Genomic DNA, 13,851 nt, shown 5'->3' with positions numbered 1-13,851 from the left:
AGAAGACACATTGGGAGTGCAGCTAGGAAAGTCCCTTCCGCCCCAGGCCTATCTGTTCCCGTGCCCCCAGAGCGAACGCAGACGTGACCGCACACCAAAAAAGTGCAACGAATACAGGAAGGGAAACAATTTACGGAGGAGGCAATGAGAAAAATGGGAAAAATATAGGGGGACAGTAAAACAGGGTTGCAGTCAAAACAAGGCCCCACAGGCCCAGTTGTACCACAGGCTGAAAGGCAGACAAGGTGCAATGTGTCTGCAACAAGGTTGTCCCTAGGGGGCTGTATCTAGGGGACTGTGGGGACCAGGACAACCCCTCCCTTGTGCCCCCAGTCTCACCTCTTTCTGGTCTGTCCCTACCCCCACTCTGCCCCTTCTCCTCAAGTGCCTGTCCCTGATCCATCCCCCCTCTTCCTGCTCCTCAAAGAATCTATTTTGGAGCACTTGGAAGAGGGGAAGCGATCAAGAGTAGTTAACATGGATTCACCAGAGGCAGGTGGTGCCTGACCAGTCTGTTTAGCTTCTATGAGGAGGTAACAGGCTCTGTGGACGTGGGGAAGTCAGTGGATGTGATTTACCTTGACTTCATCAAAGCTTTTGATACAGTCTCCCACAACACTCTTGCCCATAAGTTAAGGAAGTGTGGAGTGGACACATGGACTGTAAGAGGGATAGAAAGCTGGCTTGACAGACTGGCCCAACGGGTAGTGGTCAATAGCTCAATGTCTGGTTGGTGGTTGGTTTCAAGTGAAGTACCTCAGGGATCAGTTCTAGGGCCAGTACTGTTCACCATCTATGTTAATGAGCTGGATGAGGGGATGAATTGCACCCCCAGCAAATGCGCAGATGACACTAAACTAGGAAGTCAGGTAGATACTTTGGAGGGTAAGGATAAGAGCCACAGTGACCTAGATAACTTAGAGGATTGGGCCAAAAGAAACCTGATGAGATTCAACAAGGAGAAGTGCAGAGTCCTGCACTGGGGACAGAAGACTCCCAAGCATTGTTACAGGCTGGGAGCTGACTAGCTAAGTAGCAGTGCAGCAGAAGAGGACCGGGGGATTAGAGTGGATGAGAGGCTGGATACACTGTGCCCCGTAGCCAAGGAGGCTAACGGCATATTGGGGTGCATTAGGAGAAGCGTTTCCAGCAGATCTAGAAAAGTTATTATTCCCCCCTGTTCGGCACTGGTGAGGCCACATCTGGAGCATTGTGTCCTGTTCTGGCCCCCCAGTACAGAAAGGATGGGGATGTGCTGGAGCCGGTTCAGCGGAGGACAACGACAATGATTAAGGGGCTGGAGTACCTGACCTATGAGGAGAGGCTGAGGGATTTGGGGTTATGTGGTTTGCAGAAGAAGAGGGAAGGAGATTTGCTATCAGCCTTCAGCTGCCTGAAGGGGGCTGTGACGCGGATGGCGAGAGGCTCCCTGGGAGAATATCGCACTGTGAGGAGATAGAGAGCGGGAATAGCAGGGGCTGCAGGCAGCGCCTTGGTACCCTGGTGGGTGGGAATTGGAGAACGCGGGTGGGAACAGGAGGAACAGCGCGGGAAATGAAGACAGCCTGTGCCCAGCTGCAGTGAGATGCGCCGCCTCGCTTCACACGACAGCCAATGAGCCTGGCACACTTTTTGCCTTGCACAGAGAGAGGCAAACTGGGGTCTGGGCTGCAACAGAGGTCACACGAGAGGCAGCCAAGTTCTCCTGCTTGCCAGAGGGCTTCCCCCTCCCCGTCCTCTCCCTCGGACCAGGAGTCCTAAGTGCAGGCACCGCAGTGTTTACTGGCGTTAGTTTCAAGCAGCACATCCACAGCTGGGCATGACAGAGCCTTGTTTCCAGGCGTCCTGCCCCGCATAAGCACACCTCGAGAGCACGCACATCTCCCACCTCTTCAGCACTACGGACAGCTTCCATGCTGGGGGTTCGTGAGCCTGTGGGCGCCGTCCCACCGCCTCTGTGTCCCTAGGCGGGGTAAGGAGTGAGCCTGCACTTGGGCCAGAGGTGGGAATGTGTTTGGCCTTCATGTGTCCCGTTCCCCCCACCCCAGGCCCGTGTTTGCCCCACCCGGTCGGTTGCAGAACCTCGCCTGGAGGTAGGAGCTGGGTGGTCTGGAAGGCTACGTCTACACGTGAAGCGTACATCGAAATAGTCTATTTCAATGAATAACATCTACGCGTCCTCCAGGGCTGGCAACGTCGACGTTCAACATCGACGTTGCGCAGCACCTCATCGAAATAGGCGCTGCGAGGGTACGTCTACACGCCACAGTAGCACACATCGAAATAAGGGTGCCAGGCACAGCTGCAGACAGGGTCACAGGGCGGACTCAACAGCAAGCCGCTCCCTTAAAGGGCCCCTCCCAGACACAGTTGCACTAAACAACACAAGATCCACAGAGCCGACAACTGGTTGCAGACCCTGTGCATGCAGCATGGATCCCCAGCTGCTGCAGCAGCAGCCAGAAGCCCTGGGCTAAGGGCTGCTGCACACAGTGACCATAGAGCCCTGCAGGGGCTGGAGAGAGAGCGTCTCTCTACCCCTCAGCTGATGGCTGCCATGGCGGACCCCGCTATTTCGATGTTGCGGGACGCGCAACGACTACACGGTCCCTACTTCGACGTTGAACGTCAAAGTAGGGCGCTATTCCCATCCCCTCATGGGGTTAGCGGCTTCAACGTCTCACCGCTTAACGTCGATGTTAACATCGAAATAGCGCCCAACACTTGTAGCCGAGACGGTGCTATTTCGAAGTTAGTGCTGCTACTTCGAAGTAGCGTGCACGTGTAGACACGGCTGAAGAGTGTCTCCGCCTAATCCCCACAGCGACTGCTCCGAGCTCGGCCCGTTACCCAGCCAGCCAGGCACCAGCCCCCACTGCGCATTCGTCGGGGCGCGGAAGCGGTCCAAAAACCAAGCGGGCCGGGCTCCCCGTCCCTTCCACCGCTCGCTGCTCCCCCCGCTTCGCAGATGGACCCCCGAGAACACCGGTCACAGCGGGGGCTTCCCGGCAGCGCCGGAGTCCGTGGCAGTTGCAGAGGCTCAGGGGAGGGAAGATGCCCGGTGGGGAGGCAGCGCAGACTTCCTCTGCGGTGCGCTAGAGCCCAGCGAGCTAGGAGCGGCCGCCGGAGCTCGGCGCTGGGCGGCACCTGCCCTCCCGGCTCCTCCCTCTCCTGTGGCCGGCGGCGGCCCCGGTTCGCCAGACTCCCTCTGCCGCCGGGAGGAAGATCCGTCTCTCTCCAGCTCCCTGCTCAGGCGGCAGCGGCTCCTTCCCGGGCCGCGGCAGCGGCTCCTTCCCGGGCCCCAGCAGCGCCCAGCCGCAGGGAAGCAGCGCCCCGGGGGGAGCCCGCCCGCTCCGGGACTCGCGGGACTCTGAGAGCCCCCTTGTAGGACCCCGGCTCCGCAGCTCCCCGGCCGGGCGGGCTGATCCTGCCCGAGCCCAGGCGCGTTACGGGCAGGCGAGTGCAGTGGGTCAGAAGAGACCCAGGCTCGGGTCCCAACCGCCGGGGCAGCGGCCCATTCCCCGGGCCCCTGTGCGTGGTGGCGGCCCAGCTTCCAGGGAGGGAAACGGCGCAGGGCTCAACCCGCCATCCAACGGGCGGAGCCGCGGCCGGGTACCCGCGTCACACCCCGCTGGGGCTTGGCCCGGGCCAGCGCCTTCTGCTCGCACAGCAGCCCGGGCCTGGCGCTGCTTCCTTCCAGAGCGCCTCGGTCCGAGTCGCCCTTCTCGAGAGGCAGGCAGGCAGCCAGCGCCTCCCGGGGCAGGTCCTCCCCCACGGCCTGGGGCCCGGGCTCAGGTTAACGGGCCTGCGGGCCACGCTTCCGTTCTGGTGGGTCAGTCCTGAGGCTGGTCCCCCAGTCCCGAGCTGCTGCAAAGCCCCTGGCCCCAGCCCAAGACCGTCCCCCTGCCCGGGGGAATCTGCCAGTGCTGCGGAAATCGCCACAGCTTCTCCCGCCCAGCGCCGCCCCCGCAGCCAGAGTGATCCCCAGCCCCGGGAGCAGCTCCTGCTTCGTGGGGGCAGGCGCCCGCCTTAGCCACTTACAGCGGGCTCGGTAAACGGGGCGGTCACTCTCAGTCCAGCTGCAGCCCCCGACCCCCTTGCAGAGGGAGGTGCGGACTGGTGCAGACAGTGGACAGGCTGCACCCCCAGCCCGCTGCAGATCACAGCCCGGGAACTCGGAGACCGCACCGACCTACGCGCCAACACCAAAAGGCTGTTCCCCCGGCCCGGGCAAAGGCTGCGCCGACAGTTCCAAGCCGTGCCGCGGGCGCGCAAAGGGAGGCGCTGCTGGGCTCCGACCGCGCAGCTGAGGACCCTTCGCGACAGGAAACAACAGCCAAAGGGCAGCCTCGGGCAGAGCGCTGGCAGCAGGGGCGGCTCCGCATCACAATTGCAGCCGTTTACACGAGCTGGACCTGCCTCCCTCTGCCCCCGCAAATTCACAATGACCTTGGCAATGGCAGAAGAAGGCGCCGCACGGAGCAATAAACAGCGTTGCTGCCTTAAACTCATCTCGCGCAACGGCACCCCATAGGGCCCGCGCTGATTGGGCATTGTTAATAATGCAGTGCTTAATTTAAGCCACTCATAAAAGGCCCCCGCTAGCCGCGAGCGAAGCGCTATGGGTGGGTTTGCCAGGAAATGCGAAACCCCCCCGCACTTATGGAAAAGATGTGAAAAGGAATTGCAGCCACAGGGCCAGAGGTTGCGGTGATTGACCTGCTATGGTTCCAGCAGGGCGGTGTGGTGCGGGCTGCCAAGCACCCCAGAACCTGGCCCACACAGCCCCACCGCTAGTTCAGGGGCGGATTAAATATCTAACTAACATGATGCTGCTGCCACCCGCGGGAGCTCAGGAACCAACCGCTTTCCGAGCAGACGGGGGTGCAGCTGCAGGGGCTCTGAACCCGGCGAAGACAGGCGCTGCCTTTGTCCGGAGTGGAAGAAAGCCCATCTCACCGGCCAGGTGTTGAGAGGGGCGAGCGCTGCCCCACGGGTAAGAGACCAGACGAGCCTCTGGCGCCCCTGGGTTCCCAGAGTTCTAGAGCCAGGACCCGCAAAGTTCCCGGGCTGCCGTGACCTGCAGCAGAGCCCGAGCAGAGGGCATCCCCCGCCGAGCCCTGCGGAGGGGGACTTCGCCAGCTGCACAGCTCACGGCCAGCTGGCAGTCTGGCCCACTGACTGCAACAGGAGGACAGCTGGTCACACCTGACGGCTTCCCCCCACCCATTCCAGCCGGGCTACCGGCAGGCCGGGGTGAGCTGGACTTTAGGAAGCAAAGCCGAGGGCCAGGCCAGAGGGAGGACCCAGGAGTCAGACACAGGGGACGAAAGCACGTCAGGAAGTGAGTGCCAGGGCCCGGGGCCTGCTAGAGGCACCTCAGCCCCCTCCCGCCTTCAGCCCATTACAGCTGTAGCTGTCCCGCTCCCAAAGCCGCGGGGGAGAACTCTGGGGTGGTCCTTGGGCGGGGTCAGCAGGAGGCTGCTGGAGCCAGGGCGTGTTTCCAGCCGCGGGCTCTGTGAGCCGCCCAGCGCAGCCTCTTTTCTGCCCATCTGGGGTACCTCTGCAGAGCTCTCCAGCCGGGGGCGCATCACGCGCCCCAGAGCAGGGCCCCGTACCCTCATTTTGCAAGTGGGGAAACTGAGGCCCGGCCCGGCCCTGTGAATTCCCCAGGGTGAGCCCAGGGCCGAATCACGAGGAACAACGTGGTCTCCTGGCTCCGGCGAACGGCCCGTTGCGCGCCCCACGCTGCCAGCAGCCACGCGCCTTTGCCCCTCCGTGTGCGCGGCCAGCTGGACCGCGCGGTGGCACGCTCGGCCCAGGTTCCTTCTCCCGCGCGCGGAAGATGCCGCTGGGAAGCAATTGCCCAGACCCGTCACGAGGGGGAGCGTTTTCCACAGGCCGGCGCGGCGCTGGAGACTCCGGGTCAGAGGGACAGGGTGGCAGCGGGGCACGCCTGGAGAGCTGCGGGGGCTGACTTCCAACGCTCAGCTCCTGCCACTCCACGGGCTGAGCCGTCCTGGTGGGAGGTAGAAAGCACTAAAGGAACCGCGCAACGTTTACCTGGCTCACGGCGCGTCCTGCAGACCGGCCGGGGTGGTGGTGGGGGGTTGTACCACGCGAGTCCTGCAGCCCTGCCGGCGTGGGGGGGGCGTACCACGCGAGTCCTGCAGCCCTGCCGGCTGGCGGGGGGTTGTACCACGCGAGTCCTGCAGCCCTGCCGGCGTGGGGGGCGTACCACGCGAGTCCTGCAGCCCTGCCGGCGGGGGGGGGGGTTGTACCACGCGAGTCCTGCAGCCCTGCCGGCGGGGGGGGGGGGGGAGTACCACGCGAGTCCTGGCCCGAGACAGATGGCGCAAAGACGCACACAGTGGTATTGTTCTCGCCAGCACTAGGGCCTCCCGGGCGCTCTGCACAGCCCAACGCAAGACAGCAGGGTCCTGGACAGGAGTCCCACAGGGGGATCTGGTGACCTCCTGTCCCTGGGCGACTCCGCAGACAAGGCTTCCGGGGGCTCCTAGCCGGCTTTCGCCGGGGCCAGGGCTGCGCGTTCAGGCCACGGACAGAGGGAGGCTTCAGCACTCCTGCTATTAACCTTGTGCTCTGAGTGGAGGACAGGTCAGCTACAGGTCTCACTTCCCTCTGTCTGGAGACAAAACCTCGAGCTGGCTCCAGCAGCGCCCCCTCCTTGTCCTTGTGTCTCAGCAGACCCTCTCCACATTGTCCCGGGCCTGACTCTGCTGCAGCTGCCCTGCCGGGTCCCTGGGAGAGCTTGAGGGACGGTCCAGGGTAGGGCAACGAAAACGATTAAGGGGCTGGAGCACATGACCTGGGGGAGAGGTTGAGCGATTTGGGCTTATTTACTTTGCAGAAGCGACGACTGAGGGGTGATTTAATAGCAGCCTTCAACTTCCTGAAGGGGGATCTAAAGAGGATGGAGAGAGGCTGGTCTCAGTGGGGACAGGTGGCAGAACAAGGAGCAATGGTCTGAAGTTACAGAGGGGGAGGTGTAGGTTGGATATTAGGAAAAACTCTTTCCCCAGGAGGGTGGTGAAGCACTGGAATGTGTTACCGAGAGAGGTAGTGGAATCTCCATCCCTGGGAGTTTTTAAGTCCTGGCTTGACAATGTCCTGGCTGGGATGATTTAGTTGGGGTTGATCCTGCTTTGGGCAGGGGCTGGACTGGATGACCTCCTGAGGTCCCTTCCAGCCCTAGGGTTCTAGGATTCTAGGAAACAGAGTGGAATTCAGCTCTTCAGTTCTCTGTGCCCAGGGGCAGGTCTGACATCAGTCCGAAGTGCCCCGCCAACCCAGGCATCCCTGTCCTTCTTGTCATCTTCCCCCGGGACCCCCTGCTTCTCACCCAGCTGTGCACTCATCGGTATGCAATGCGAGTATCGGGGGGTCCCTAAGGACCAGCCACCAGTGGGAGCCTCTTGTGCTCAGCGCTGTACAAACACCCTGTAGCATCTGGTCCCTGCTCCCGAAGAGGGAGCCGTGCAGAAACCGGGAGTGGCGTGGCCCGGCGCGCTGTAAAGCGGCCCGGCGGGCTGTAGAGCAGCCCGCAGCCCTCCCTTACTCCAGCTGCGTTGAGCAGAGCCCGCGGGCCCCCTCGGGGCTGCGCCCGGTTAGCTGGCTCCGCGGGACGACGGCGAGCCCGGGGCGTGGGGCCCATCCGCGGCGGGCTGCTCAGCTGCGGCCCGTGCGCATCCAAGCGGGTCTGCATTTCCCTCGCCTGCGCGCCGAGGGAAGCCGCTGTCTGCCGCCCGAGCGAGACAGGGCCGTTACAGTCCCAGGCAAGGGAAGCGCTGAGCCCGTCTTCGCTGTCCTGGCACTGCCCCCGCTGCGTTCCCAGCCCAGAGCATCTCCCCCGCTCCTCACTGGGAGCCCCGAGCCAAGGGCAAACGGCCGGCCCAGCCTCATCCTCTAACCCGGGGCGTCCGCCCCCCCTGAGCGCTACACGTCCCCCAGCGCTGGGGCTGCAGGGACTCGGAGACCCCGAGAACCTCCCCAGCACCTGCCGCGGCCTCTGGGCCAGGCCTGGGGTGGAGCACAACCTAAAGTGGCAACAGGCGCTCCCCGGCTGGCTGCACCCGGCAGGGAGCTGCGGCCACCGGGGAGCAAATGACTCTCCCGAGGTCTCCGAGGAGTCAGTGGCAGAGCCGAGAACTGAGCCCAGATCTCCTGAGCCCTAGTGAGGCGCCTTGGACGAGCGGCAGCTCGCCCGCCCGCCCGCCCGCCCTGCGTTCGGCTTCTTCCCCCTCCCCGCTGCCGGCTTGCTGAGCAGCCGCCCGCCCGCCGGATCTCCGGCCCCGGAGCCCTCCGCCAAAAGGCAGCGGCACCAGCTGCGGGGGCCGGAGACGCCACACGCTGCTCCGGCGGACATGAGCACCCCGGCCGGCTGCTGCAGCTCGGGCTCTGCGCGCCAGAAGCGCCCGCCGCTGGCGGGTGAATGGTCCCAGCCGCAGCCGCGGGCGCTCCGCTTTGCACCGGCTGATGCGGCCGCCGCTGGGCGGTCAGTGCAGCCCCCCCCGGGGCTCCCAGCGGTCGGCCAAGGGCGCTTTGCATCGCGTGTCCCGACCTAGCAAGGGCCGAGGCGCTCTCGCTCCCGGGGTTACCACGCAGCCCACTGGAGGTGCTGCCCGGGCAGCGGCGCCGCAGGCTTGGGGCTGCTCCGGGCGACTCGGCCTGAGGGAAGCCCTGCGCGCCGCGCTGCACAGGGCGAGCTGAGAACAATAGCCGGGCCGGGCCGGGCTCGTCCAGCCCAGCGCCGAGTGCGGGGCCGTTAACACTTCGCGGCAGAAGCCCCCGCGGAAGCGCTCGGCAGACCCCGCCCCGCAGCCTGCGCCTCAGGGCGCCGCTCTGTCTCCGCAGATCCCGAGCGTGCCCAGCCGCGAGGTCCCGCCCCGCCCCGCCCCGCCGGCCGAGGTGCGCCTGTCTCCGTGTGCAGGGCGCGTGTGGACAAAGCAGAGCGGCCTGGAGCCCCACGCGCCCGGCGCTGCAAGGACTGGAGCGCCCCGGGCCCCGAGGGTAGGACACGCCGGGCCCGGCTCCGGGGCTGCCGTATTTGCGCACACGCCCGAGCGCAGGCTCCTGGAAAGGGCTGGCTCCCGCCGGGCAGAGCGGCGCGGCCGGGCTGGGCGCTCCCAGCAGGCGGGTTCCTTCCCCGCTCCCTCCCCAGCCAGCTCTGGGCTTCGGGCCATTCCCGCCCGACGCGGCGCAACGGGAGCGTTCGCCCAGCGGCCGGCAGGCGTTGTCTCCCGGCCCGGCCCCGCCCGGCTGCAGAGCTGCCCGCCGGCTCACCCGTCAGGGGTGCGTGTCGTGTGCCGAGCGGGGCGAGCCGGCCGCTGCCCACCCTGGGCCTGGTGTCCCTTCCGCCGGACGCCCGCCCCTCGGGCCGCTGCCTCGGCCCAGCCCCGCCCGCCCCACCGCTCTCCGCCTGCGATTAGTGCGCAAGCCGCGGCGCCAGCGGTCGGGGGCGGCGGGGCGGGGCGGGGCGGGGCGGGGCTGATTCCGTAACTAGCGCCTGGGGTTCCGAGGGGCCCTGCAGCCCCAACGCAGCCAGACGCCGCTGGGGGGCGGAGGGGGGGCAGGCGCGCTCCCGGGCGCCTCGGGAGTGCGCACTTGCTCTCCAGCCCGGCAGCGATCTGGAGTTTAAGGGGGGGGTCTCCGAGCCCGGAGAGCGGAGCGCTCCCCGCGTTGCTGCCGCTGCAACCGCAGGGCTCACACCTGCAGTGCCAGAGCGAGCAGCTCCCCAGCTAAACGCCCGCAATTGAGCGCGGCTCCTGCCGCGGGATGCCTCGCCGGACGCTGCCCCCCTAGAGACACGCCCGGGGCCAGGCGGAACAGGTAACGCCGGGCGCGCCTCGCCTCGCCTCGCCTGCGTGGGGCGCGAGGGCGGGCTGCCAGCGGAGGTGCCTGCGGTTCCCCAGGCTGCGGGACTGGCAGCCTGTGGCGCAGAGCCGGGACCGCAGGTAACAGCTGGGCCGGCGGGCCAAGCAGAAGACCCCTGCTGCGCCTGGGCTAGGGAGGACCCCGCTCCCTTGCGGTCAACAGGAGGCGGCCACAGGCTCCCGGGGGGGCGGGCTCCGTCCCAGCTGTGAGGTCCGGGTGTTTGTTTTCCCCTCTGACGCGGGGTAGCGGCAGAAACGCGGGTTCCGACCCGCAGCCTCTGCCGCTGGCGCGCTGTGGCCGGGGCTGGGGGCGAGCCGGGGCGCGGCGCGTTGTGAGGCGCTGAGCTGTGCGCATCTGTCCTTAGGCGGGTCCCTGGGGCAGCAAGGCCAGGGCTGGGGGCGCGGCGCGGCGCGGCGCTGCACGCTTTTTATTGGCCACGTTGGCCACGGCCGCTGTAACCATTGTTCCTGGGACTGGCCGGGGAAGACATCTCTTCTCCCGCCGCTGCCTGTGGGGCCCAGCCCAGGCACCTCCGGGAGCGGGCGGCTTCCCCAGGGCAAGGCTGGCTCCCCCCGGGTTCCACGCACCTTGAAAAGTGCCCGGCGCTGACGGATTGCGGGCGGCGGGAGCGCGTCTGGGAAGCGGAGCCGGCGGCGAGCCAGCGGAGGCGCGGCTGGGAAGCGGTCCGGACCAGGCGGTGGAGAGGTCCGTCCCTCCCCCACGCCCAGAGCTCAGGCGGCTGCTGTCCTGCGCATCGCACGTGTCCCGGGGCCGCGCGCTGAGTGCCCAGACGCTCTCCGCTCCGCTCCCCGGGCTTCTGCCGGGCGCTGCCGCCTCTTCCCCCGGGGCGAAGGGCCAGGCTGGTCCTGCCCGCCAGCGGCTCGCAAGGGGCGGTGTAACGGGGCCTCTCTCTGTCTCCGGCTGCAGGAGGAAGATGGACCTGCTGCTCTGGCTGGGTCTTGCCGCTCTGCTGGGGGCGAGCCGGGGCTGCCCGGAGCCTTGCGCCTGTGTGGACAAATACGCGCTCCAGTTCGCAGACTGCGCCTACAAGGACCTGCAGGCGGTGCCCGTGGGGCTGCCCTCCAACGTGACCACCCTCAGCCTGTCGGCCAACAGGATCAGCGCCCTGCAGCAGCGCTCCTTCCTGGAGGTCACCCAGGTGAGCTCGCTGTGGCTGGCGCACAACGAGATCCGCGCCATCGAGCCGGGCACTTTCGCCGGCCTGGTGCAGCTGAAGAACCTGGACATCAGCCACAACCAGCTGGCAGACTTCCCCTGGGAGGACCTGCGCAACCTCAGCGGCCTGCAGCTGCTGAAGATGAACAACAACCAGCTGGCCAGGCTGCCCCGGGAGGCGTTCCGCACCCTGGGGGACCTCCGCTCGCTGCGCATTAACAACAACAAGTTCACCACCATCGCGCAGGGCACGTTCGACGCGCTCACCTCCCTCTCCCACCTGCAGATCTACAACAACCCCTTCCGCTGCACCTGCGCGCTGCTGTGGCTGAAGGCCTGGACCGAGAGCACCCTCATCTCCATCCCCGAGCGGGACTCCATCAGCTGCGCGGCCCCGGACAGCCTCCGAGGCGTGCCCCTAGCCAAGGTGCCGGACCTGCCGTGCGCGCCGCCCGCTGTGCGGCTGACCTACCAGCCCAACCTGGACAGCACCGAGCTGTACGACGGCTTCACTCTTCTGCTGCATTGCAGCGTGAGCGGCAGCCCGCCGCCGGAGCTCAGCTGGAAGGTTCAGACTGTCAGCCAAGCTCTGGAGTTCAAGGGGCCTGGCGCCGAGAGGGACGGGAACGCGCTGCCGCAGGGCAGCTCCGCGCCGGGCGCCGAGCGCTTCCTGGTCTACGCCAACGGCACCCTGGTCATCCCGCACCTGAGCAAGCGCGAGGAAGGGACCTACACCTGCTTGGCCACCAACGAGCTGGGCAGCAACCAAACCTCGGTGCACGTGGCCGTGGCCGGGGCCCAGAAGCACCCGGCCCGGCCCCCGGGGGACGCCCCGGCTGGCAAGGCGCGGGCGGGGGAGAAGAAGCCGGGCCCCAAAGATTCCAAGAACAGTGTGCTCAGCCCGGAGGAGAGGCCCAAGGCTCTCAACCCCACCCGGCCCGGCTCCCGCACGCCGGCGCTGGAGCAGGGCCCAGCCAAGCCGCCCTCCTTCCAGAAGAAGTGCGGCTCCGGCGCAGCCACCCAGTACGTCTCCAACCACGCCTTCAACCAGAGCGGGCAGCTCAAGCAGCACCCCTTCGAGCAGGGCGTCTTCGCGCTGGAGGTGGGGGAGACGGAGGCCAAGGTGCAGCTCACGCCCTTCTACGGCCAGCCCGAGAAAGCCCAGCTGCGCGCGCTCTACCTGTGCGCCGACAGCGGCCCGGGCCAGGGCCGGTCCCTGGTGCAGTGGTCCCAGATCCAGGAGGGGGTGAACTCCTACTGGTTCCGGGGCTTGGCGCCCGGCACCAACTACTCGGTCTGCCTGACCTATGTGGGGGAGGACTGCGAGCTGCAGGTGGTCTTCGCCACCAAGAAGGAGGTCCCCTCCCTCCTCATCATCGTGGTGGTCAGCATCTTTCTGCTGGCCCTGGCCACCGTGCCCCTGCTGGGCGCCACCTGCTGCCACCTGTTCGCCAAGTACCAGGGCAAAACCTACAAGCTCATCATGAAGGCCCAGAACCCGGACCAGATGGAGAAGCACATGGCGGCCGACTTCGACCCGCGGGCCTCGTACCTGGAGTCGGAGAAGAACTACAACCCAAGTGAGACGGGGGAGGCGGAGGCGGAGGGGGACGGAGAGGCGGAGGGGGACGGGTCTCTGGAGCGAGAGGAGAGCCTGGCGGCCGAGTCCATGGCCGAGTCCCAGTCCAAAGCCAACGCGGAGGAGTTTGAGGCGGGATCCGAGTACAGCGACAGGCTGCCCTTGGGGGCAGAAGCTGTGACCATCTCCCAGGAGATCAATGGCAACTACAGGCAGCCGGCGCGCTGACTGCTCCGCCTCGCCTCGCCCCCCCACCCCACCATCGCCTTGGGTCGCCCAGCAAGAGGGGGAGCTCCAGCGGCCCGGGAGCGGCAGTTTTCTAGGGACACTTCTGCCGCTCGTCGGGGTGGGAGGACTCCAGCCAAAAGCGGCGGCGCGACTTGGCTGGAAGTGTTTTCAGATACAAGTACGCGCTGCTCCGAGCGTGGGACCCCAGACGGAGCCTGGGCTCTGAAGACAAAGGTCACTGGTCTCTGCGCATTAAGACACGCTGGCTCGACTCTGCCCCCACCCTAGGTCAGACAATCCAAGCTGTCCCGAGGGACCTGTGAACCCCAGCCTGGGCGTTGACAGTTTCAGCAGGTTGCTGTGCTGGACAGCTCCCTCCGCAGCGCAAACAGCGGTGCCTTTCCCGCGCTGGGGAGGGCCGTGGGCGTTGGCGCTTTCAGCAGGTTGCTGTGCTGGTCAGCTCCCTCCGCAGCGCAAACAGCGGTGCCTTTCCCACTCCGGGGAGGGCACACCGTGGGCGTTGGCGCTTTCAGCAGGTTGCTGTGCTGGTCAGCTCCCTCCGCAGCGCAAACAGCGGTGCCTTTCCCACGCCGGGGAGGGCACATCGTGGGCGTTGGCGGTTTCAGAAGGATGCTGTGCTGGACAGCTCCCGCCGCAGCGCAAACAGCGGTGCCTTTCCCACGCTGGGGAGGGCACACCGTGGGCGTTGGCGGTTTCAGCAGGTTGCTGTGCTGGACAGCTCCCTCCGCAGCGCAAACAGCGGTGCCTTTCCCACGCCGGGGAGGGCACACCGTGGGCGTTGGCGGTTTCAGCAGGTTGCTGTGCTGGTCAGCTCCCTCCGCAGCGCAAACAGCGGTGCCTTTCCCACGCTGGGGAGGGCACACCGTGGGCGTTGGCGGTTTCAGCAGGTTGCTGTGCTGGTCAGCTCCCTCCGCAGCGCAAACAGCGGTGCCTTTCCCACTCCGGGGAGGGCA

At 66.4% G+C, this 13,851-nt stretch overlaps 1 protein-coding gene across 1 annotated transcript; it reads left to right on the top strand.

Moving 5' to 3' along the window:
• The first annotated feature begins 10,828 nt into the window (after positions 1–10,828).
• On the top strand, positions 10,829–12,877 carry ISLR2 (immunoglobulin superfamily containing leucine rich repeat 2). The gene has a single exon (XM_075006952.1). It carries the CDS (start codon positions 10,829–10,831, stop codon positions 12,875–12,877), a length of 2,049 nt encoding a protein of 682 aa, XP_074863053.1.
• The last annotated feature ends 974 nt before the right edge of the window (positions 12,878–13,851 follow it).

The sequence above is a fragment of the Carettochelys insculpta genome, chromosome 12 (assembly GCF_033958435.1).
Source record: "Carettochelys insculpta isolate YL-2023 chromosome 12, ASM3395843v1, whole genome shotgun sequence".
Classification (NCBI taxonomy): domain Eukaryota; kingdom Metazoa; phylum Chordata; order Testudines; family Carettochelyidae; genus Carettochelys; species Carettochelys insculpta.
The sequence above is the reverse complement of the archived record's forward strand: the minus strand, read 5'-3'. Positions and strand labels throughout refer to the sequence as shown.